The sequence below is a fragment of the Plutella xylostella genome, chromosome 4 (assembly GCF_932276165.1).
Source record: "Plutella xylostella chromosome 4, ilPluXylo3.1, whole genome shotgun sequence".
Taxonomy (NCBI): domain Eukaryota; kingdom Metazoa; phylum Arthropoda; class Insecta; order Lepidoptera; family Plutellidae; genus Plutella; species Plutella xylostella.
The window spans coordinates 6,359,241-6,387,055 of NC_063984.1; the positions used below are offsets into that span (position 1 = coordinate 6,359,241).

At 37.0% G+C, this 27,815-nt stretch overlaps 1 protein-coding gene across 1 annotated transcript in view; it reads left to right on the forward strand.

Annotated features, from left to right (window-relative positions):
- The window catches only part of LOC105386175 (trissin receptor), an 85,963-nt gene extending 58,380 nt beyond the window's left edge, over window positions 1-27,583 (forward strand). Inside the window, exons 4-7 of the mRNA XM_038120750.2 lie at window positions 4,913-5,072; window positions 10,797-10,994; window positions 25,868-26,029; window positions 26,641-27,583. Coding sequence (XP_037976678.2) covers window positions 4,913-5,072; window positions 10,797-10,994; window positions 25,868-26,029; window positions 26,641-27,159 — 1,039 coding nt within the window. The 3' untranslated portion in view covers window positions 27,160-27,583. The remainder of the gene's footprint in view (window positions 1-4,912; window positions 5,073-10,796; window positions 10,995-25,867; window positions 26,030-26,640) is intronic.
- Window positions 27,584-27,815: the final 232 nt, after the last annotated feature.

A 27,815-nucleotide genomic window follows, 5' to 3' on the forward strand; every position in this document is an offset into this window, starting at 1 on the left:
CATACTCGGAACCCGATTAGATTTCTAAACAAATGTGGTATTTACTTGTAGAAAGGTAACTACAGGTATTAAAGTGTTGATAATAAGTTATACTAAGGGTATACTAAGCCGAAAGGGGATGACTCAAGGGGTCATTCTGAAAAACTTTAGTTCTACGAGTTTTGCAAAAAAGCGAAAAAAAAAATTAGTTTTCCATGGTAAAAAGTCACGTGTCAACAAAGTTTCTATGATAAAGGTTTTTTTTGTTTAATTTTTATAACTCGTAGAACAAAAGTTCAGAATCAGTCTCACTTGTTTTAACCCGACTGCCGAAGGAGGAGAGTAATGTTTTTTGATTGTATGTATGTATGTTTGTAAGTATATTTTTTGGCGGCAGAATAATATTTTTTCATATTTTTAGAGTTTCGTACCTCAAAAGGAAAAAAAGCAACCGTTATAAGATCTCTTTGTTGTCCGTCTGTCTGACTGACTGTCTGTCACTGCCCCTTTTCTCAGAAACGGGTAAAGATATCAAGCTGATATTTCGCATAGATATGAGGAGTACCCAAAAAAAATTGGGGTACTCCCTCTCCCATGCAAGTAAATTGGGGCTGATATTTTGTCCGGTTATTTTGATGGTGTAGGTAGGGTATCGTTGAATAGGTCTTTTAATATAATAGGTATAAAAAAAGGTTAAAATATAATTATTTGGCTTTTACCCTTAAATTTGGGGACCACACCATAGACAAATCCTAATTTAAAAAATGATTTCAATAGATGGCGTGATTTTATGTTGGGTAACTCAGAATAAGAAGTGATGATATCTCAGAATAATAATGGTTAATGGTGCTATTCCGCTGAGCATCGAAACCGGTGGGACGCTAATGAAAAGTGGTCGTGGAAATGCACCAGGGTAGACCCTGCTCCTAGAACAAGGCATGAGTTTGTGATTTGTGTGCGTGAAAAGTGAGGATGGAAACTTTGAATATTTTCTTGATTTTTTCATTATTGATGCAATAACATATAATTAGTATTATTCTGAGTTACCCACCGAAGTCACCCCGTGGCAGGTTGACTAGATAGGTACTTTTGCAAATCACGCCATATATCGTTGTTTTTATTAGTGGCTACTGTCTATAGAAGAAATTCCGTCATTGACAATTTTACGTTAGGAATGAATTTAGTAAACCCAGTAAACCTAACTAATCCAGAGGAAACCTAAAATATCTTTCTCTCTCTCTTTGAAAAACATACTTAATAGCCCAAACTCGATTCTATTCTATTCTCTGTGGGGGTGTAAGTACCTGCACCTGGCTCTCTCGAGTGGAACCTTTGTGCATATCCCCAAGGTCTAAACTGCCTTCCTAAGCTTGAACCATTTCCCACCACGCTGGTCCACTGCGGGTTGGTGGGTTCACATATCTAGATGTGCTAAATCTAGATATGCAGGTTTCCTCACGATGTTTTCCTTCACCGTTAGAGCGATGGTATACATTGTACTTAAGTTAAAAGAACTCATTGGTACATGTCAGCGCCGTGATTCGAACCCGTATCTCTTGCGTGAGAAGCGGGCGCTTACCCGACTGAGCTACCACCGCGCCCAAACTCGATGCTTTTAGCTATTAAATCTTTGAAATAAAATTCAGTCACCTCCGTGTTACTGCCCTCATCAGATCCTCACGAGACCATGCCTCAACCAGCACCATGAGACTGTGTTTTTGAATCCTAACCTAATCTTCCTACGTATTGTCATCACTTAGATCTATTCACTATATTCCTGCTCCTCATCCCAGGGCCGTGGGGACCGGAGGCACGTCAGCTTTTTAAAGACATCAGCAGCAGACTAATAGAAGTCTCAAGGGACCCTAGGTCTGGCATTTACCTATCACAAAGGCTAAGCATCGCTATATAGCGGGGTAACGCGGCCAGCGTCTTGGGTACCCTACCCGACAGTGGCAGCGATCTGGCCAGCATATTCTTTTTAGTTTAATTTTAATTTTATATTAGTTAGTTTTAGTTAGGCATTAATAATTATAATTTAATCAAGAAGTACCATGGACTTAACTAATAAAAAACATTATCATTTAATTTATTGAATATAGTATAAGAATTATGCTTCCTCAATTTCAAATCAAATTATGTTGGTGTCATAAAAGTTGAAAATGTGCAATGACAACCAATGTGCAGTGATTTTGTGTCTGTACACAATTAGATCGCGAGCTGTCAGTGCCGCCTAAACCGACGTGACCCTTCTTTGGAGGCCACCGGCCGACTGAGTCAAACGTCGCTTGTATTTATGATTTTATAACACAGAAAGCCGCCATAGATATTTGTATGAAGATTTGAGGGAAAAAAATTGCTCAAGTTTGGGATTAATTTACACAAAATAAGTGTGTGTTTATTAAAAAACAAGGTATTTAGCGCCTAGTCCAAGCATTTATCTTTATAATTTGATAAGAATCATATGAAAATTCATGATACTTACGTCACAGTTGTTACAATACGGGAGTGTGATTTACTGGTTTTTCGTAATTAATTTACAGTTATCCATAAGCATTTACTTAAATTCGAATAATTCAGCACATAGCTAGACTCTTCGGCTACCTGTGTGATTTTTTTCAAGGCTGTAGAGCATCATTTACTACATAATTCTAGGACAATGCCAACCCTCGATTGCCTATTGCCGACCCTTAACACGGTTAAAATAATTTTCTGAGTTTAAAAATAGATTTTTTAATAATTACTGACTACAAGGTAAGTAAATCATTATTTTGCCCGTGGTGTTTTTGTTGTCATACATAATTATTAAAAGCAAAAGTGTAAACAAAGATAAATAGGTCTCTCCGGGGGTTCATTTACAGCTCAGGAGACATAAATAATAAATAAGCTTTTACATCGCTTTGAACATTACCGGCAACCATCACACAAGCCCTTTGGTGGAATGTAAATATATTTTTTTACCAACATCCGTGTTTGCTTAATTTATATGTTTACAACATTTCAGTAGGTACCTTGAACGCTGCATAAATTCCCATTACACTGAAAGCCAGAACAGCCAGATTTCAATTATAGTAACACTTGGAGCAGATGCTGGAAGTGACCCGAATGATTTGATTCGTATGAATCTACGGACACATATTACGCCCACTTATGGTAAGACCAAATTCCGCAAATGGTATTAAAATCTGTTTGGAACAAAGTTATATTGTTTGTTATTCAACAGCGGATTGGGCGGATTGAAGATTTTAATTTTAAAAAAGTTTCGTGTCTATATACCTACTTTATGAATTAAAAAAATGGTCTTCATTTTTTACAGAGTATACCATAAACAACTGACCTCCTAACATTTAGGTATAATTTATTATTTAACAAATAATAATCATCCACCTAAAAAAAGTGGAGCTATAGTTGAAACCGTTAGGTATTCTGAAAATCGATCCCTTCTCCCGCTTCATCATCATAATTGAATTCCATCTCCAACATCTTTCCAAATATTTTCGCGGTACCGGTTAGAGCAGAGGTCACACCGCTAGCGAGTGAAGCGAGCGAGCTAGGCAGGCGGACATCGTTTCACCTCTTTACATACTACTTAGTTACATTCAGTTCACATCGCAAGCTACCGATTAAAGGTAAGCGCCCACCTATCGGCATCCTACGCAACGGACCCATCACATTCAGTAGGTATTCATTCTATAGAAAATAACACAAGTGCGTCCACTTCATCGGCATTGCCGACGCCGTTCCTCCAGACATTTATGCCAATACGTTTGGACCGATACGTACGATACTGATAGGTGGACTCTTACCTTCTAAGAGTCAGCATCAATTGGCAAAAATGTATGGAGAAACGGCATTGATTATGCCGATGAAGTGGGCGCACTTGTGTGAATTTCTCGCTCTAGCTCGCACGCGCGCTAGTTAGCAGTGTGGCCTGCGCTGTAACTTCTATTTCAGACTTCCCGCGTCAAAGCAATCAATTGTTTGTTATTGTGCGTTTGTTTGACTTATCGCTAATGACGATCTCTGGTCGCAGATAACCTCAATATCGTTAATTTCACGCACAACAAGCTTTTCCAAGGTTATTTTTGTAATATCTATTATTTTCCGATTCACAAAAAGCTTTGAACCTACCGGTAGATAGGTAGGCAGTCACGCCGCATGACTAAACGCGATCGGTTTTCGTATTGGCAGCCTCTTTCAGTTTACGTTTTTATGAGCAATTATGATTTCCAATTACGTAGGAAGAAGGTAGATTTGTCTTCAATGAATATTTACCGATTTACCTACCTTTCACGAAAAATGATTTATCAAATCATCCTACGACGCATAATTATATAAAATACACAGAGGAATATGTATACCTGTCTCATACGCCACTTCCTCTTCATATGCCATTTGTAAATAAATCATAATGATTTGGTTCTAAATATTTCTAGTATCTACGCCTACATCTAGAGCTATTTTACTGTTTTAATTTCTTTTTATACGATTTCAATCTGCGCACAATATCATTTCTCTGTATACAGTATACTTACCTACGTATATTACTTTATAAAGCTCATAAATTAAGTAAGCTTTTTAATAAATACATACTCATTACGATTATTGATGCCGCTTCTACATATACGTTAACTCGTTTGTAATAATCTTGTTACGACGCTTGAATGGATAACAAGTACCTCAACATAGTAATAATATATTATTTTTTCTTGCGAGCTTTGAAAGCTCGTTGTTTAGCGTCTGACGCGGAACGTTAAAATAAAGAACGTACAAGAAATAGGGACTGAAGACTGAATGACTAGATTGCTAAAGATCTTGACAAAAGGTCTACTTCGGTGAATGTCTAAATGGCCGTTTACGCCAGACCCCTAGCTTATGTCACCTTCTTTCTTCAAGCTGTGTTACATTGACTCATCATTCGCCTATGTTTCAGCTGGGTGTTCGGCGACTTCCTGTGCAAGATGTATCAGTTCGTACACTCGCTGAGCTACACCGCTTCCATCTTCATCCTCGTAGTGATCTGTTCGGAACGGTACTTCGCGATCATACATCCGATCACGTGCAAACAGATACTTACTTCCACGCGGCTTCGGGTAAGTGGCATGAACTTGTATCTATTAGAAATAATAAGGTCTAACTAAAGAGGGAAAGGTTACTCTCAATGAATATGTGTGGGAGGGATCGCAACAGACTTGACCCGGGACAAAATAAAAACTAAATAATGAGGGACATTTCAAGATTTGCAGTCTATACATATTTATTTACCATTTCAACTACCAAGTTACGCCCAGTGGATTGTATATTTATTTCTAACAAAGTTTTAATTTCCCTTATAGGTATTTTTAAAATACTGAATCAATATTAAAGCTTCATTTAAAATTGAAGGCACGTTTCAAACTGAGCCTGTATTAAATTTTAGTAATAGTTATTAAATCGTCTCTGAAAACAGTCACGTACCTAAAACAAAATATTGAACGCTAATATAAATGAACTAGCTGCCGGTGATTCGAAGAAAATTTGTACTTTCATGATTTTTTAATAAGTAGCAGTACTTAGCAATATTTTAGGTAATACGTCAAAAATGGCGCTTTATTAAGGTAGCTAATGTAATAGAGCGCTGGGTCGGCTAATACTTAATTGAGGTAATTAACTAGCTAGCCAATAACAGTGGAAATTTGTAGGTAACAAACATGCAGATTTTACACTGAAGCCAATTACCGTATACAGCATTAATTAATTGTGGAGATGTTAAATACTAAACTAATTGGAAACTCGTTCATATACAGTGGATATGTTTGCTAGTTAGCTATAATAATTATTTAAGTATTAATAATAATGTGTAATAAACTTAATAATACAGTAGAGTCTTGCTAATCCGGACCCTTGTTTATTCGGTGATCGTTATTGTTAGTATTCCGAAAGAGAAATGCGGGCGTTGGTAGATTTATCTGAGGCGAACCAGCCTGTCCGCTCATTATACCTACTAGTCTGCTATTCATCAAGCTACCGACCATAAATACGAAGATACATGTATTATCATAATATATCTTTATCATTTATAGCATTGTTAGGGTGGAACGTTTTCATTGCTTGCGAGTGTATTACCCACACTTTTCAGAAAATGGCGCCATCGCCTGCTTATCGAAAACCTTTGAAATTTAATATTATTAAAAAAAAACTGATGACATCCGGACACATTCAAATTTATATTCCGCCGAGGGTCGGTTTTTGCTTGTCCACATTAGCGAGGCTCTGCAGTAGTTACAACCTTAAATCAAATAACAAAAACGAAATTCTGCGCTAATTAAACGAACAACTTGCCATAATCATGGACTTTTATACAATACTTAATTTAGAATTTCTGCGAAGGCAGTAAATATGTGAGATTTTGCCGACAAAATTTAGTTGTCTTCATTAGACGCCTATTGAGCCCTCCAGCCGCCAGATTTGATTAGGTCGTTTAATATGTGGTTGAGGGAAATAAAAGTCCTCAGGCGGTTACCACACTGCCGGGCAACATGTATATTGCGTGAATCCGTATGCGAAATCTGCTTATACATATATAAGTGTGTTTGCTTGTATAAATAACACGCACAGAAAATTTTCGCAGAACCACCTCAAAATGTCTACTAACAATATCGTAGTCTTGTTACTTGAATAAATGAATTTAATTATTATTAAAATTATAATTTTATTATTGCATAGTCTTCATGAGTCGATTTATTTGCGGACTAGGTGCAAGGTAGGGTTAACGTTATGTCGCATCGAAAACTTTATCCTAATTATTTGTTTTTTTGTAAAAACAACTTAACTACCTGCAAGTAGATTAAGGTAGGTATTTGTAACTGCAGTGTTACGTAGTATTCAATGTAAACTACGTAGTTTATGCGATTCAAAATTATACGGACTAGGCTGATTCAGTAAACATGAGATGCAAATCACTGTCGCTTTAACTTTAAAGTTTCATATTCATAATATTATAATCGTAGAATGCATTAGTCAAGAAAAACCAAAAGGTAGCTTAGTAAAATAGTTGCGAGTTGTTATTCTGTGGCAAAGGGCACAAAATAAGATGTATTTTTTTACGTTTTTATCTAGATTTTATAAAAGACAGAGGTTTAAGTTGTGCTTCATTCCTCCTGAAAATGTGATCGTAAAGATAATTTAATTACGAGTAATATGATAAACGGATGATGTGCTTGTCAGAAAACATAGAAGTATATGTAAGTACCTAAGAAAGTTTTAGGCTGGGAAAATGTGATACATTGTGTGACAATGTGGCATCATGACATAAAAGGCGGCACACGACGAGTTATGTCTAGAGGATCTCAAGTAGAAAAGATTTCGTCTTGACCCTCGATGGACTCTCGTGCGGAATGAAATATAATGTCGCAATATAAATGTGAAATACGGCCATTAACTTATTATTTTTATAGTGTTGGTGAGTGGTTGATGACCAACACACAACACATGAGATAGATTATTGTTTGTCACCGTGGTGAAAGCTGGTTAGATTAGCTGACTGCCCAGGATGAGCCGCATCATTATATGGCCCACCCGCCTACCCGCAGTGGACCAGCGTGGTGGGAAATGGTCCAAGCTTAGGACGGCAGTTTAGACAATGAGGATATGCATAACGGTTCCACTCGAGAGAGCCAGGTGCAGGTACCTACATCCTCACAGATAATAGAATAGAAACCCATCAATTCACTAATGCTGCAACAATACATAGTTTAACTGAGGCTGTGGCCAATGATAATTATACATAAATAATAAGTAAATCATTTTATTTCAGGCACAGGTCCTACAAAGTTTTAGTTAAATTCGAGTTTTAGCTGGAAAGGTAGGTATAGCTGAAAACATCAATTCTTTTGGTTCTATTTTAAAAACAGCATCTAAGTATAAATAGCTTTTACAATATTTTATTTAGCTGGCAATCAAATAATAAATTGGAGGACATTTACCTTTTTATTATTCTCCTCAAATTTTGTCCTTATCAATTTTTAAAGTAACATCAAAATCAAGAATAATTTGTAAAATTAAATGATAAACTGAAGGAAATGTCGAGAAATCCAAACTGTTGCGATAATTTCGCGGCGTCTTGACGACAACAGAGCGCCATGGTTCTTGTTTACAATACAAACATCTTGCACAATTTATATCACCGCGTCTTTACACTCCCTCTCTGATACATTCTATTAGAGTGATTTTGTATTTGCTCTCAGCAATGTACTGTGGGCGTGGGTGAGAGAGTCCTTCCTGCTGGATCTGAGAGAGACGGAAATAAAATTGAGAGCTGTTTGAGACTTCTGGAGAGCTAGGCTGAGTGTGGGCTGACTATAACACATACTGCTACAAGCCATTTTCACTGTTTGCCATTTGTCCATCGCCATGGTTCGATGTAGAGTAGAATTTGAGTAACGAATGATTATTTATTCGTTGTGACCGCAGGCAGACTACATGAGGTAACAACGTGTCGCAACGTCAAACAACGCAACGTTAGACGCAGCGATTCTAGTACAAAATGTTATCAGAAAACACTAGGTATCTCAAGCAAAGTGGTGCTGATATTAGCACTATCGCTTTGGGAACGTCATTGGCCAGTTGAATTATATGCCAGTATATCTGTCTGTGTCCGTTTGCAAATATCTAAATAGGTATATTATATATCCTGTATAGGTATAGTGACAAGGGCTTGAGAGGGACATGGTACTCGTAACAAAGTAACTCTGTACAACATCCTGTCGTCAATCCGATGCCGGATCAATATACAAGAGAGTAGGGTGGATGTTTTATAAATGAATCAGTTATTGTATCTTGAATATTATGATATACAGGGTGTCCCAAAAGTCAACGTCATCCCTTAAAGGGCTGATAGGTCAGCTCATGAGAGGCCAGAATATCACAATATGACTTTAGTAAAAACTCGATAATTTTCGAGATATTGACACTTTTATAAATTTGCTGAAAATCGACATCTTGGATCAGTTTTTTGCGTGCCACCGGTACAAAAATCCATATAGTTAGAATTTGTTTGGTGTTGCATCACCCTGTATAGCCATGCTATTGATCGCAGTCAAAAAAAATATCGAGTAATGCTGTATGTTTAAAAAAAACACGGTTTTCAAAGTCATAAAAGGTAATCGTATTTTTTTATAAACACCTTTGACTCTACATACTGTAAAAAAAATATACCACGCAAACCTGGCACCTTATTTGAAAAGATTGCTCATTTAATGCAGTTTCCAAAATGGTATGAAACGTTGCTATTGTTTCAATTAACAAAAAAGTTATTGCTATTTTAGTACAAAACAACCTCGATGTAAAATTGCTTGAAGGAAATTTATCTGACTGAATTTATTAAGGGTAAGTCATGTTGGAATGAGTAAAAGTAAAATAGGTGGTGGGGTCAGCCGTGCCAACATAGATGACGCAAAAATAGCTAATAAAAAAATTACCAAACTCTTATAAAACATATTTTGCGTTTTTTACACCTTATTTAAAAAAAACAAACATTTATTGACTTTTATTTTTATTTCTCAAAATTATAACACCACATTATTATATTAAGTACATAATCAGCAAAAAATAATACTCATTAATGGTCATAATCATAATTTTGAGAGTTTGGTTTTGTTTAACAATAACTTTAAAATAAATAACATGTAATTAGAGGTAATGTTAATGACAAACTGATCCTGTCCCTTTTTTGCATACTGTGGGTGTACAATGTACAAGTATAAGCGTTTTACTTGTACAATATCACACATTAGCACTACTCAGGAATGTACGTTACCATGCGCTACATTTATGGGGAATGTGGAGTTGCTATAGTCCACTTTTTTCGAGAAAGATACCTACTCAAAATGCGTTTTTTTATTAACTGTGACAACGTTGTCTCTTTTCCCACTCCCGGCCACACCACCTATTTTACTTTTACTCATTCCAACATGACTTACCCTTAATAAATTCAGTCAGATAAATTTCCTTCAAACAATTTTACATGGAGGTCGTTTTGTACTAAAATAGCAATAACTTTTTGTTAATTGAAACAATAGCAACGTTTCATACCATTTTGGAAACTGCATTAAATGAGCAATCTTTTCAAATAAGGTGCCAGGTTTGCGTGGTATATTTTTTTTACAGTATGTAGAGTCAAAGTTGTTTATAAAAAAATACGATTACCTTTTATGACTTTGAAAACCGTGTTTTTTTAAAACATAAAGCATTACTCAATATTTTTTTTGACTGCGATCAATTGCAGGGCTATACAGGGTGATGCAACACCAAACAAATTCTAACAATATGGATTTTTGTACCGGCGGCACCCAAAAAACTGATCCAAGGTGTCGATTTTCAGCAAATTTATTAAAGTGTCAGTATCTCGAAAATTATCGAGATTTTACTAAGGTCATATTGTGATATTCTGGCCTCTCATGAGCTGACCCATCAGCCCTTTAAGGGATGACGTTGACTTTTGGGACACCCTGTATAAGTAATCATGTTTTAGAAAGGCTTCACCACACTTGCGTATTTTCAGGCCCTAAATAATATTATATGATCGGTAACATTATTTAAGTTATGATTTTAAACTTCGAGAATATTTACCTACTCTAAATTACGGAAAAACGCATGTTAAATTTTTCTTTGTGTCTCCCTAATATATTTTAATATTGCTACAGCATGGCTACTTTTCTAAGTAGGCCATACGTAGATATACTTACCTAAAAAAATAAAAAAATCATTGAATCATTCATCCTTTTACACGCACCCCTCTTCCCTTCTCATATCTTGAAATAACTCGGCCCTCCTTGCAGCTGGTGATCGTGGGCGTGTGGATCACGAGCGCGGCGTACAGCGCGCCCAAGTTCATCTGGGTGGAGACCATCACCAACAACCTGGGCGGCGGCCGCGTGGAGACCATCTGCATCCAGCACCGCATGAAGTACAACTCCGAGATCTTCGACATGGTCAACTTCGGCCTGCTGTACGTCGCGCCGCTCTGTGTCATGACGGTCAGTGCCTGGAATTGTATATTATTGGCGAAAAACTAAAGGAGAGCCGTCGTGCAATCGGCACGTTTAATACACGGTTGTGGCTCCGAAACTTAGTTTTTCGTCATGTAGAGTGACACCCAGAACTCATTTTGTCGAACGAACGAACGAATTGATTGGTATCAACTTCGTCATTGGTTGGTTCGTCTGTGGGTGAAAATGAGTTCGCGATAGACGTCTTGGTTTTTCGTCTTTGCGAACCGATGAAAAACACTAGAGTTGGAGTATGGTTTGTCAACGCAGTGAAAGTAATACCAGTTTGAGAAAAATACTACCTAAGTACAGCTTACGTACAGCTCGACGACAATTTTTCCTATCGCAGTATGGCACTCCGTACTGTATACGTATACGTATTGGAACTTAATTGTTCAGTTTTGTGTACATTCTGTTCAGCAGTCGGAAGCTGACTTCTGAGGAGAGTGTACACAAACTACACAATTATGTTGTTGACTTTGTTGTGCATTGCCGCAACCACAACGTCGGCGGGGCGTAGAGTGACGTTGACATAACGTACTATGTTTATCCATTTAAAATACCTATGCCGAAGGCCGGTGGATTCGCGAACTCGAAATACACTCGCGAGCAATGAAAAAGTTCCAGTGATAAAACAACAAATTACTGCCGTCTGCAATATTGAAGTGAACAGTGCATCATGTATTTACCACCTAAAAAGTTAAATATTTTATTTAATGCTTGAAAAAAAATTGGTAGGTAATTTGGTGTCGGAATTTTGTGATCGGAAATTTTTGATTGCTCGTGAGTGTATTATGATTAAAATTAGATTCATTCATCTTCTAAGTGTTTTACTCATCTCAGCAGTCTAGTACTTAGGCAGGTATAGAAAGAATGCTGTGTATATTGTTTTAATACTCATTCTTGTAATCTCGTATCATATAACGCGTCGGTATTTTTGCTATTCCAATAATCAAGCGAGAATTCTTTGATGTCGGTATCCTCAAATATTTCTTAGAAATTTTATTTGTATTGACAAAGGTGGAAGCAATATTCAGATGAATGAGAATTGGCAAATGGATTTTAATGCCTTAAAAATTTAACCATAAACATTAAACTAAGTTTTGTGGAATAGTACCTAACCTATGTAGTTGAACGTGGCGTGGGTACCTGTTGTATAGTAGGTACCTACCTACCTGCTGAATCTGATATTTCGAAGATAAATATGTTGATATATCAAGATAGGCCTAGATGCAAAAGTTCTAATAATATTACTCCTTATTTTTGGATAGAGGGTTAAAAATACATGCGAGATTGTCGCGCGTTTCGTGCACCTAGTAGATTGTTCGCCGGTTTTTAATTAGGAAGGAAAAGCTTTGACGGCGGAGAGTAGTCGGAGACGAGGAAGTAAGGAACAGTTGCTTCTACTACTTCATTCATTTTAAGAAACTTAATAGTTGGGGTTTTGTAAATATCTTATAGCTGACCCAGCAAAGTAATTCAGTAAAGTCAGGCTAAGAATCCTGTAGTGGAGAGGCACTTAAGTAAAGGCAAACTTATGTATATAGCCACAGTGAGACATCACTGTCACGTGAAAATGAGTAAAAAATACATAGGTTGTCTACATTCTGGATCTAGGATTAGTACCTAATAGTATGTATAATAAAGGAAGAAGAAGAAGAAGAAGAAGTATGTATAATAAAGCGTACTTGTACGAACTTTTACGACACGACCACCATACTTATCCTCCTGACCCCGAGAGGTATAAATGTATATGTTACTGTAAAAGCCCGAACAACGGTAAATCCTAAGATTTACGCGTAAAACCTAAGATTTACCAACTCTTAATGGTAAAAGCCCGAAAGATTTTGCGATTCGCACTTTTACCACTATTCACTTGGTAAATCTTAGGATTTACATTAAGGCACGGTAAATGTTGAAAAAGCCAGGTTATAACTTATAACCTCCGTAGTCGAACAAAGCGTCCGTAGTCGAGCGGGCTTCAGTGATCGTAACTGATCACTGAGGTTTAGCAACAACCAGCATGGTCAGCCATTGGATGGGTCACCGATTTCAAGTGGTTCTTTTCTGGATGCTTTCGTGCTTCGGACGGCACGTTAAGCCGTGGGTCCCGGTTGCTGCTTCGGCAGCAGTCGTTAAGCCTAGTCAGAGGCCTTCGGGCGGCTTGAAAACGTCTGACAGTTGGGTTGCCCACTTACCCGACAACTCGCTCAGCACAAGCTTGCTTGTGTTGGGGTCCACCAACCCGCACTAGGCCAGCGTGGTGGACTAGATCGAAACCCTTCCTTCATTGGAAGGAGACCCGTGCCCCAGCAGTGGGGACGTAATGAGTCGTGATGATGATGATAACTTATAACTAACCGAACTTAAGAAATATTTATTATTGCAATCTACTTTAATCGACGTCAACAATAATAATACGTGAAAATTATTTTACTTCCGGTTTCCCTGTTTAAATTATCGTTCAGTGAATGAGTGAAAATAAAGTTATTTTCCAATAATCCAGCATTCAATGATAATTCGCATCTATTACTATACACATAAATACCATAATCCGGTGCATTACTAATTAATTTAAGTTTTTGATTGAAATAAATGAATAGGTAATAATTAATCTTTGTTTTATTCCCAAAACCAACTTTTACTAGGTGTCAGTGGTAAAACCTAGCATTTACCAAATTCTAATGGTAAAAGCCCGAAAAAAATTACCCATTTTCACAAAACCTTACATTTACCAACTCATGTTGGTAAATCCTAAGATTTACTGGTAAATCCTAGGATTTACCGTTGTTCGGGCTTTTACAGTAACATATACATGGTTATTAAATAAAAAATAAAAAAAATTAACTACTGAACTGTTTTGTCACTTTGTCAAAGAACAAATTGTTTAAGGCATAGGTACTTTATAAAACTTTAAAGGAATAACAGGGATACTCCATAAAACTTTTAATATATGTATTTTTAAACTATATATTATATTTTTTTTCAATGTCCTTCTCATAGCACGCCAGGTGTCAGGAGGATAATTATAGCATGAGACATGTAGACCAGCTATACTTATACAAATTACACAACAGGTATTTAAGTATTATAATTTTGTCAGAAGTTAGATCACTCATCTAGATCTGTACAGACCGTATTGACTTAGATCGTTTGTAGGCGCAACATTTAGGCTTTTATTCAAATGGCCGCGTTAATCTTTGAAACGCATTAAGTTTTTAATTATTATAGATTAATCATTTAAATCTGTAATATTTCTGAAGCTGAAGTTTTAATTGTAAATGAGAAATGGTTAACGGTGTGATTTTCAAAGAGGAAGTTGTTTAAATGCCGCCGGCAGATTGCCGAGTGGGCAGGGAGTAATAATGCGAAGAGCACAATCTAAGAGGCAAAAAGAATGTTCGTTTAGCTGAAATTGCACAACAGCTTTACGTAATTTCAGTGCGGTAAAAGGGATCGGCAGTGCAGGTATTAAACATAATGTTCGCAGAGCCACTCATTGTTTCAGTACAACATACATTACAGTGATGATGATGATGATGATGATGATGAGGTCATCCACGGCGAATCCACAGCGAAACTGTGCTCACATTGCATCATTGTGTGATTGATAGCAAACTTTTTATTATTAGGCTATATGGGCGTAAATCTCAAGCCGCTACTTTTTCTTGCTCAGCGCCTATTGTTCTACGAGTATATAATATAGTGTTTGCTGACACACCACCCGACAAAAAGGGCAAAATCTCTATCTCGAATTGAATTTAAACTTTTCGGTCGTGTGACTCGTTGGTCACTGTAAATATATCACGTAGTTTCTAAACGGGTTGCTATTCGGTATCGTTTAGTTATGAAAACTATACTTATCTCGAGATGGAATAAACTATTCTGTTTTCTGTGATAGAACCATGATGAAACGCAAAGATACATATAATGTACTTAATTTTTGATAGTTTACGACAGTGTTTTTCAACCTGTGGGTCGCGACCCCCTGGGGGGTCGCGAAGCTTCGGTAGGGGGGTCACCAGAAGTCGAAAAAACAGGGTACTTTAGTAAAAAAATCCAATAAAGACAATTAATATTTATTTAATAAATAGATTAAATAAATACCTATACCATTTTGCTCCATCATTGCAAGTTAGATGGATTTTTACAGCAGACTACTACTAAATCGGGTCAAAATCTTGTAGTTTTCCAGGGAAATATTTCGTCGAAATAACTCGAATCAGCTATCTGGCATTCGAAATGAGTCTCCATTTGTGGGCTAAATCATGAGCAAATTTACCCGTGGTTACCGATGAAACAATGCTAAGTATATAGATATTTTTAGTTGTAGCTGAGAACTTGTGCAGTCAAATCGGGTAATTTTGATGGAATTGGCTGAAACTTAACCACAGGTTGTTCTAACAGTTTTCAAGGAGTTTTCTGATTGGTCATTTTAAGGTTTCAGTTCCTGTAAGTCCCAGCGTATAGCAGCGCCGCTCTTCAAGATGTTTCTTGGGTATTTCGGGGTAGTTTTTTTTCAATTTAGGTGGTTTTCTGTTGAAAACGTCGTTTCATCGTTTACTTTTTTATATAAAAACAAAATAAAACAAAGTTGCCTTTTTTCAGTATTTTTAAGATTTTTCCGGACACACCCAAATGAAATTTATTGAAATGTTGATTTTTATCTATGACTTATTGGTACATTTTTGGTGTCGCCTAATCCTAGTAAGCGAAAGTTTGTGAGTATGTATGTATGTATGTATGTTTCTTCTTCACGTCAAAACGGCCGAACCGATTTTAACGAAATTTGCTATGGAGTAAGCTGACACCTTGGATTAACATAGGCTACTTTCTATCGCGGTATCCCTACGGGAAACCTTTTTAAGGCGGAGCGAAGCTCGCGGGAATAGCCAGTTTACTCATAATTTACTTAAGTTGGAAATAATTGTCTTTGATATCACAGATTTCAATAAAGAAGGACACATTTTTGCATCAATTTGCGAGGGTCAAGGGGGGGTCGCGAAATATTTTTTTATACCAGGGGGGTCGCACCATGAAAAAGGTTGAAAAACACTGGTTTACGATATCGCTAATTCATTTGTTACCTTAATTTTGTCCATGGTTCTAAATGATGATTTTAAGATGCCTTACCAAAATTAACAGGTTCCCAAAAAATAGGCCCATGAATTCATCAGCATTCTTGTGGCTTTGAATATAAATCCTATTAAATAAATTAATACGCCAAGTCAGATCTGTATGTCAATCTCCAAGCTGTGTTGGTAATTGGCTTGGTTCTTATCCGTATATAATATCAATCTTTCATTCTAGTATAATACCAAATCCCCGGAGCTCAAACGGATATAATAAATCCCTGCCTTCGACAGGCAAATCGGTAATTAACTCATCGTTGATAGATTGCTACTCGTAGACGCAATATTATACCAGGCTTTTCTTTTTGACTAATGAAAAAACTGAGGTCCCTGAGAGATCCAGTATTTTTAGCAACCATTTGCAGATTTTTTTAAATGCAACATCAACAAAATAAGTCATTTAAAAAAATAAGACCCTTTTTCGATGTTAGCAGTCGATGCTCTTTTAGGGATCCAAAATTATAGAGGTATACATGTAAGTACAAACTGATGTTATCTTTGAATAGGCACTGCGAGAATACTAATGAAATAATTTAGGGAAGTAAATATAATATAATAATATAGGTATTATATAGTATAAGTAGTGTATGTGTTGTAATGTAATACTCTACCAGCTAGTCGCAGTAATCTATCCCAGAAGTCGTACTTCATGAAATCCACATAGTCACTCACGTAGACTTGGAGTAACTATCTACGAAGACTTTCTTTTATGCCCCCGTTTCATGAAATTAGTTTTTCAGTCGTAAAGTTTTGTAGGCTTTGTAAACGTATGTCGCCCTTATTGCCACTCACCTTGACGCGGGTCGGCAACAACCTGATACTGGGTTTCTAACTCGTTATACTTTTATTTTACTAAGGCTTAAAATTAATATAATAGACTGCTGACAAAGTGTGTCAATACCTAAGTGAAATAGGTAGGTCTGTGGATTACAAAAAAGTGCTACAAAAACAGAACCCTTCGTGCTGCGTTCCAGTCAAGCTTTGCCGGTTTTTTTAATATTTTGACAATCATAAAGTTAAACGAAGTTTTGAACAAACGAAAAGGAACTTGCGAAACTGTGCTTTGAATAAACGATTCAAATTGTGTTATTTTTGTGAGAAGCGGGCGTGTTTTTTCACCGTCGAATATACATTATGAGAAACTCAAATAAAGAAACTATACGAAGCTCTGCCTATCTATTACCAGATCTGTCAGAACTCCTTTCTACATCCACTTATGAAGCGGCCGGCATTTTAATATTTTTCTTTATCTGCGGGCTCCATTCGCACAATACCGTACAGCTGTAATTTTATTAACTTATTATCTCATTTTACTTTTCCGATGAATAAATAAATCTAATCTTCTCTTTTTGGTTACGTTCGTAAACGATGTAAATAATTTGATACCCGTGTGATGTTTACATAACAAAATGAGACTTACAAGCAATGTTTATATAATCTTATACAGTTTCTGTCTTCAATCCACACAACTTGCTAATTAGTAGCTTGAGTAGGTAGGTACAGAAGCGCTTAAATATATTCAAACGTATTTCAATTAACACAACATAATAATCACTTCTACTTAACCCCTACGCCGCCGCCCGGCCCGTTAGAGCGTTTGTTTTCCATTTGATAGAGAAGATAGGATACATAGGCTGAGATACAACTATAGAATTACGAATGCTAGTACTTATACCTTATGTCTGCCTCTGATACACACACATGGTCGCCAGTTCACAGCATTTAACAGCTCATCTGTCCTGAAAGTGTATCGCGAAAGAACGAGCAAAGATATTGGTGTCGACTTCTACAGAAACTTTTGAATTTCACACTCACACATTTATTTCTATTGTTAGTTTGTCTAATCTTGTGCCCGATATAACCTCTCTAATTAAGAAAATCTTTGTAATTTTATAGATGTTCAAATAAACAGTACTCTAATTTACTACTTATCTTTCTAATACGGGTCTACAGCAATATAATAAAACTATAGTAATAATGTAGGTTAAAGAACGATAGAGCGGCATTTTGTTGGGGTAATAGCAGTATTAACTATCTACGTGATCAACCCGCAACCCGCAATGCCTGCGAGCTGCTCTGCGACCCGGCGCTGCTGCCACGAGCCACATTAAAACTGGGTTCCTACCCTGATATTACACGAAATATTATTAACGTAATATCGTTAATTATAATAATGTATTTTTTAATTAATAATGTCATATTTTGTCGTGTTTATTACTTTATTAAGTATCTCACTCCCGCACAGGTAAAAAAAAAGTTAACTATAATGTCATTTTCAAAAATAAACCCTCATCTGGATGGGGCTTTCTCATAGAGAAGAAGAAGACTCGACGTCATGAAGCATTTTTAGTTAATTGCAGCACTTACTTACTTAGGTACTTAAGCGTACATCTTTATACAGGGTGTTGCAAAAAGGGTATACTAAGCCGAAACCTACATGTGCAGCATGTTATATCTTAGCCCGAAACTGAAATCAGAATATGAAAATGCTGCACATGTAGGATTCGGCTTAGTATACCAATTTGCAACACCCTGTATTTATTTGTATATGTTCTAATCCCACAAGTGCTCGCTCTCTTAAACATTGAAAGCGAGTGAGTATCGTGCAAAATACTTAAATAAACATTCTTCCTACTTTACCCTAAGTACCTACTTTATCTATTCTTTCTGCCAGAAACTTAGCTCTACTGGACACCAGTTTGAAAACAAACCTTGTACTCTTGTTCAAAAGAACCATTTTGGAGTAACTTTGGAACTGTCGCGCCAGCTGGCATGCAAAATGATGTAATAATTTCGTAAATCTGGAAAATATATTGTGGTGGGGTTTTGCAGGCTCGCCAAACCAATTCGGCGGGCAATATTGCATACGTGAAAAATCTCGGCAGTACTCGGCTCGAGTCGGCAAAATTTGAGAGAACCACAATTGTGCAGCTTCACAGCAAAACTATTGTTTATTTAGACCCCTACGTTACGTACCTACCTAGATATATGGCAATGATTCTTATTGGACATATTATTATTCATATTTCGTAGTTTAGTTGAGTTTGCAGCTAACGTTATTTATGTTTTACTGTGTATTTTTATACATAGAATCGTTACGACACGATGACGACAGAGTGTAATAACGTGCGGGTTCCATGAATTAAAAGAAAAAACAACAATAAAAGCTACATGGGTACGTTATGTAGGTAGGTAAATCCTTACGACTGCGAGACTTACAGGTTTCAGTTAAAACAACTTCAGCTACAGTTTTATTGTATTAAATTTGATTGCTAGCTGGCTAGACATAACATTGATTTTTTATCAATACTTAGGTAATACTTTCAAGGTCTCTCACCGTCTGTGGCCGATAATCGACTTTTAAGTATGTAATGTAGAGGTAGTACCTACCTAAATTCCTAACTTGGTACCTTCTATATGCAAATTTTATTTCTCTTACTATAGCATAGGTAGTCGAGGGGCCGCTAGACCAACGACTTTATACAGTTTGCTGGTCTTCAACAGTACATGCTGGTGGGGGTTGGATCAGGAAGGCCGAGGACAGTTGTCGGGGCGCTCAGTGGAAGAAGCCTATATCCTATTTCCATCAGTGGATGAATACGGGCAGATGATATAGGTATACTTACCTACTTAATTTGTAAAAAACTATTACTCCTTACTCCTTTTTAATTTTGACGTAACAATGATAAATCCACTCACGGGCATTGACATATATATTACTTGCTCACGGGCATGAAAAACTTCCATTCAGAAAAGCACCAAGTTATTCCTTAGCGCAAAAGTCTAGCTTAATGACACCGTCTGCAATATTGAAGTACATTTAAAAGAATATTGCCAACTAAAAACGTTAACATTTTGTTTAAATTTTCTATGTAATGTCAAAATAAAATGAGGCCTTTTAGAATCGTAATTTTGTAAGCGGAACTGTTTCTTTGCACGTGAGTGTAGTAAGGGACTTATCCAAAAATAGTGAGGTCGTAATCCAATCGATTTGCAACGGCGGATGGCGCTGTGTGTCGTCTTCGGTCGCAGAGTGCAAATTTCACTTTGAGCACCATATTCCCAGATATCTGCGCTAGCACGTCTCATAAATCTATTCTCTCCCGTATTTCAATCACCACTAGGTACAGTGAAGGACTTGTTAACCTTAATACGAACATCCTCTGAGTAAAATGTTTACTGAATATGTTTGAGCTGTCTTCAACAGTACCTTCCTACCAAATGATACATTTTCCGGGCTCCATTGGAAATGGAAGCAAAACCAACCTCAATTTATTCCCTATCCGGATCGTGGAATTCATGAAGCTCTCGATATTATACCGCAAGGGGTGGTTTATTTTGCATCCCATGTGCGGTGGAAAACATAATCAGAATGGTATGGCTAAACTAACATTGTCCTTTTTAACCCTACCCAATATTACATATTAAAATATCATCAGCTACTCTTGAATTCGATTTACTTCACGTAGGTAACTTGTAATTTTTTCCAGTTAAATTCATTTTTATTGATATTTGTGTAGGTACCTAACGTTTACTAAATTCATTTTAACTAACTATGTATCGCGTAAACTGTTATAGTTAAATAATCACTTCGCCTAATAAGAATGTACGTGGCGTACGACTCATTTCGCATCTATAAAACAGTGATTAAATAATCACTTCGCCATAAAAATTCGTAGCATACCATGCGGCTCGCGTGTGCAATTTCTTCTCGCTTTCCTTTCGCACAGGAAACTCCGTCGGATCGTAATGGACCAATGTGTATTGCGTGGACTGTAGGTTTGGCTGGCTGGCCATCTTCATTAAAACCAAAGTTTCTCAGTGAGACAGTATTTTATTTTATCACAACAACAAGAGCACCGTGCAGCAGTTTTATTGTAACAGAATAGGATACGGAAGTGACCATAAACATTAATTAAAAATAAACTTGTGTTGCCATCAACACTCACTTGGCATAAAACTTTTAAGTTTCGTTTGCTAAACATGCTTTTTTACTCTAACCAAAATAATTAATTTCGAGTCGAGCTAATAATAATAAAATCAGAAGTTACAATTAGTATTCAAAGTCCGTCAAAACTTAATTATGAGGTTACCTAATATAAGCCCAACGGTTGTTTACCCAAACTTCGCTATCTCTTCACATTTTACGAGGGTACCTCTATCTATATGTATACATACCTATAGGGTCTATTTTTCTCAGTGGCGTTACCGTTGCTTCTGATCTGATCCCTTTTCACGATTTCGGAGTTGGTCTAAAAGTATATTTTATATTAAGTATGTAAAAGTCGCTCAATATGTCGGCTACAGTGAACTGAATGTCAGATATCGATAGATAATGATAAACCTAATGATATGGATAGCAAGAGTAACCTAACCTTCAGTCGCTGTCAAAGTTATACTATGCTGTGTATTTGGTACCTCGTGCTGAATACCTGTGCCACATAACATTCATACAAAATGTGCGATGCATCAGCAACGTGAATTTCAGGGTAGCCAGCTGAACAAAACACATTTATTATGTAATATTATTTAGTGGCGTGTGCCGCCATTGCTCACAGCCCACGGCTCGTGGGTGGAAGCTGCCATGATGGAGCGAGCGCGGCGCGACATGGCAACCTGGAATTATCACCCGCGACCCCAAATATTTTTATGCTCGCAACTTTCATAAGCACTAACCACAGCCCCACATGTGTGCTAAAACCTAAAACAAAATAATTATAATTAATGTTTAAATTTTATCTAGTACAGTCAGCTTAATAGACAAATTATGTATGTTGTATACCACCATCCCAAATTACAAGTGACATGAAAAATACTTCCTTATTAATTAGAGCTTGTTTGTTACATAAGTATAATATTATTTGATTCATCTACATAATATATTCAACCGATTCCACCCAAGAGTCTTAGGATTGAACTGTTTGTTCTGGGGGTGTATGTGAGTAGATATTTTTTGTTGACTGTACCTACTTGTTTATTTAATATTTAAAACTACTGGTCACTAAAAATATGCATTGACAGTTAGACCAAGAGCCCACTACCTGACAAATCCTACTAAAACGAAGATGGAACAGAGTTTTTAAACTAAACATCAAAGTTGTGCGAAACTATTCAGACCGTTCTTATTTATGTAAATAAAATCTCATTTTCCATTTCAAATCTCACTCAAAATATACATTTAGCCATGTGTAGGAGAAAAACCCTCTATTTTATTTTAAAGATTGCTGACGCAAAGCGATTTTAAATCAACCTGCACTCTTGATAAATACCCATTAACCCGAGATTGCTCCTACAATCAATGTTGGCAAGCGTTCCAACTTAGCTCAGATTGCAGACCTACCGATGTCTGCAGATAAAAAGCTATTCGAGAAATTTAATGTTCTTTGGGCTACGAATAAATGAATAAATTAGTGAAAGCGAATAAATATCTAAAAATAGGTTTGCCTAAATTCTATTGATAGTTTAAATATAATTATTCTCTAGAAACTTTGTAATGAATAATATACATAAGTAATAATATGGTAATATCATAGAATTATGGAAATTTTAAGGTCAACTTAGATATTGGCCTAGGACTAGGATTCATGTTTAAAGGGTGACCCGCTCGAACCCATTATCAAGCCCTTAAACGGCTCCGTATTAAATTCAGAAGAGAACCTATTTATGTAGATCGTCAATCATACATAATCGACTTACAATAGAGTCTTTACGGCAATGCTATTACAACACGAATACCCTTACGATGTACAAGATTGTATTTATTTCCGAGACAAGCCTTTTGTAAGGGATTCAGCAAAAAGCTTTTGAAATATGTATCTCTATGCTTTTGTTCGTTGCGTTAAAATCTTTGGTTGAGAATTTTGAAATATCAAAACAAGAATTGATGTTGTTATATTTAAGTACATATTTGAATTTGTTATTTCACAAAGTTGTGGAAAGAACATGTATTTAAGGTGTCTAGAACATAGAATAAAAAAAACAAGAGATCAAAAGATTTAAGGTTCTTTGTGAAACGTTCCTCTGCGTTCTGATTAGATTTATATAACATACAGTATGTACCTAACTGACCAATCAAAAGCACATCAGCTCCACATTTATTCGCTCTTTGTTATGATCTCTGATTTTTATAGGATAACGATAGCACAGAATAATAACTAGTACCACTATAGGTATACATTTTTAGGTTTCTATAAAATGAAATATGGTAAAAGTACCTTATATGCGGAAGGGCAGAAAAGTATTTGTACATAATACCCTACGTATCTATTATAATGAAAAGCCTCAGACGAGTTTTCGGGGAATAAAGTCGTGTAGAATTTTGGTTCTTCTATTATGTTTTACCGCGGTATTTGGTTCACAATGGACTCTATTATTTACATTACGTGCTTCATGAAAACCGTGCATAGCATTATTTATCAATTGATAGTCCTATGTTTTTTTTGTAGAAGTAGGTACTTACCTACATTAGGATAATTATATTGTACGAGTAATTATAAATATTAAATGTCTCCGTAGTAAATAATATATTACTTGATGATCGTTTAAATTAAAAGTGCTGAATCCATACCTACTAGATGAACTCTCTTTGTTGCCTGTTTTCATTTATTACTTATTGGTTTTTGAGCAGATTGTGCGACTAATAAACCGTTTTGTTTTCAAATTAATTAATTAATTTTTGATATTCTCACTACAAATAAAATGTTGTCGGTAAAGTTAGTTTTAAAATTAGCTGAAATTAATGCTTCAAAGTTAGTTTTAAACGGCTTCTTTAGGTACGTTAACTTAAAGTATTCATGTAAATTTTATAGAATGCCAATGCCAAAAAATTATTAAATTTTAAAAAGGGAAAAAAAATGGTTTAGTTACCTACTACACTGTGCTCCTGTCTAACCCTTTTGTACCGAATTATGAGTTATGGCGGCAGCGGCACCATCCTTTAAATCGAATTCAAATATTTCCCTCACTAAGAAAATGACAGCAATAGATCTAAGCTCTATTTATGGGTTTGTGCAAGACGCCCTAAATCCCTCATTTAGTGCTTGTGTGTGAGTGACGTGCTCATTACTATGTTTCCGTCACTACAGTCGGTCAGGCGGAACCGGAAACAATAAGGACGCGACTCTTTGAGAGTCTCTCGTCTTTGCTCGAGACGAACGGCTCACAAATCTTCACAAGATACGCGACACCAATTCTATTTTAGTCACAAAGATTATATTAATTAAATGCTCAAATGGAATATATGATTCTAGAAAAAAATCGAACTTATTTTTAGTTGTACATTGTACCACACATTAAATTACCATTGTTCAGTTTTAAATAACTACATTTAAACGTCTCTATTTCTATTTCTTTAAGACCAACAACGGCTCCTCTCTTCAAACAGTTCTTGTGCTCCTTCTAGCTAGACGCTCCACGCCTCGCCACTTCACACAAAATATGGAACAAAGTATGTATTGTCTTGCAGTGTGCCGCGGACACTATCATGACATATTATTACTCGAAATCGTGTCGGAAAATAGCATTTCATATAATACTTAGCAGTGTTTGGTCCGTTCAAACTGCGAAAGCAAAGCTCTCATAATAAAATAAAAACAACTTCTCATGCTAGTTTATTTATTACTTACCACACTAGTAAGTATATTTGCAAAGTTTAAGAAATCTCAATGAATCGTTTTATATTAATTTGGCACCTACTTATCTCCATTTCGTGGGATGTCACCGAACCGACATTTGCAAACATCGTAATTTCCGCATTTGCAAATTCAACAAGAGATGGAAGAAAACGCTAATATAATATTAATCCTTAATCATAAAGCAGCTTCCTGAGTCCGGAGTCCGCACTCGCAAGTCAAAATTGGACCCTACTCGTGACTAGAATAAATTTCAACAAAAATAAAATATAAAAGTATTTTACAATAGAGGTACCTAGAACATTTTTTTTGCAATTAAAAAAGAGTTAGTTTAGTACCTAAGTACATTTTTTGGACCTAGTTTCTCCTACCTATTGAGTCTCAAGTACGTGAAGACTCTAGCACACTCTCTCTAGCTTGGTCTTAAAACCAATGAAACACCTTTTTTAAATCGACATACCTATTATATTTTTTTAAAACTTCGTCGGTAGCGAACGATTTATATGACGAGAAATCTCTCCTGGAAAATCATTCCCCTATCTACGTGGTACCTGAAACGCTAAATTGACCACTTCATGCTATTTCTAAAAGCTCGTACCCAGTGTAGTATAGGTGCCTATGCTATGCAGCACCACGTTTTGTAGGCACAAGGGCAAAAATAGGTAGAGTCCAGGGTATTTCATTTATGTCATTATGTATTTTAGGTACCTACGCATGAAATCATTTGCTTTGAAAACTTTCACATTGTTTTCTTTGAGAAACCTTAAACTCTCTGTTTGTTAATTTTCATTAAATTGATTCTCATTAGGCATGCTACGAAAATACATCATATAATGTATTATAGTTATCTATCATTTCTGATAACTGTGGGTGTAGCGCAGGTTGGTGTAATCTCGCAGGCTTCCGTTTGCACTCCACTCGACTGTAATGACTAACTTTCTGCTTTCACATCACAACGTACAGTACATATACGGTAGTAAATATACCTACCTACCTGTTTCATTATTTATATGTTTAAATATATCGATAATTACATTATTACGTAATATTACGTATATTTCATACATCGATGTCTAACTATATATTTTATTGCTGGCAGGTCCTGTACACCCGCATAGCGATTGGCCTGTGGCAGAGTTCCCGGGGGCTGCAGCACATGGGCCGGCCGCAGTGCTGCGGGCGCCCGCGCGTCGACAAGCTCACTGATAAAAACGCACCCTTCGAACCACAGAGAACATTCATTGGCACCACCGAAGCTAAGGTATGGTATTGTACATGGTATTAATTATCGCGTTCTACATCTCCAGGTTGCCAAACTTACGATGTTTAATGCCATTACACATAGAACAATGTGGACTCGGGTGTACCCTCCCATTACATTACAGCTAGATGATTGTCTTGGAATTCATCATACGAGGAGGCTCATTCCTTTCCTTGTCTATAACCTCCTTTTGGAAGACTAATAACATAACACTTATTAATCATGCCTTAAGTTTTGTAAATATAATCTGTTTAACTTGTCCTAAAGCCCTCCGTCTGAGCGTCTGCCTGAGTTTAGTCATTTGCGAAGTAAGCCCTCCTCGACCAATACAAGTTAGAAGGCTATTTGCAGAAAGTTTGAACAATTTATTTCCATTGTTTCCAACACTAAGATCTGAGTGCGGGTTTCTCAAAGTCTAGGAACATTCAAGAATGTTAAACTTCTAATCTCGGGTTAACCTTACATCTAAATAGTACACACATTGTATGTAGAATTGTAGATACCTACTAGGTAGTTACGTGTGTGATTATTCATCATTATCGTATAATACTATAACGAGCACAATATTTTATGAGACTGCGCTCTAAATGTATGTGTATGTTGTTGCACAGAAGGCAGCCAGCAGCAACGGGTCGTCGGACGGCAAGAAGCTGTGCCGCTCGTGCTCGCAGGCGCACTGCGCGGCGGCGGCGGCGGCGGCGCGGCGGCCCTGCGCGCAGCTCGGCCACCTGTCGCGCTCCGTGCTGCGCGCGCGCCGCGGCGTCGTGCGCATGCTCATCGTCGTCGTGCTCACCTTCGCCGTGTGCAACCTGCCCTTCCACGCGCGCAAGATGTGGCAGTACTGGTCCAGCGGCTACCAGGGCACCAGCGACTTCAGCGCGCTGCTCACGCCGCTCACCTTCCTCATCACGTACTTCAACTCGGGCATCAACCCGCTGTTGTACGCGTTCCTGTCCAAGAACTTCCGCAAGGGCATGAGGGAGCTTCTGTTCTGCGCGTGCCACGGGCGCCGCAAGTCGGACAAGCTGATCGTGATGAACCCGGTGGGCGGCGCGCTGCGGCGGAGCTCGACTCGCTCCACGCGCGCCAACTGCAGCACGGTCACGGTGGCGCCCAACGGGGACTTATGAGAGCTGCGCCGGCGCCGCTTCCTGTACAAGGTGGAGAGCGTGGACGTGTCCTGATGGACGGAGAGCACGGACGAGGCGACGGACAGCAGCGGCCTGTACACCATCTCCCGCCGGGACATGTACGACTGAGCGTCCCGCCGCGACCCGTGCTCACTGCCACCACCAGACAATATGAAGAGCTTGATAATCGTTGTGATTCAGACTATTATAAAGTGCATATTTAAAAAACAATTGGTTAACTGAAAAGTGTACATGTGAAATATTGTGAAACTTTACATTAAATTGGTGGTATGTTATGGTTATGAACATATCTTAAAACTTGTAAATACATACATGTAAATATAATTGTAATATTTCGTGTCATAAAAAAATAAATGTAAGTAATTATTTGTATAAAACAATAAATATTTTTGTAAATTGTTAACAGCATATCTTACATGAAGTCTCTTGGTATACCTCTCATGTGTTACATAGTATAAGAAATAACGTATATTAGTTTATTAGATATAATTAATGAAGTAGGTACCTATGTATTATAATATTGTAAATTTTTAAATATTTAGATACTTATCGAAGTTCAGAGATTATTACACCTGTATAATTATGTTATTAAAATATTAAGTATATTATATTCTACAAGTTACAGCCATGTTCTT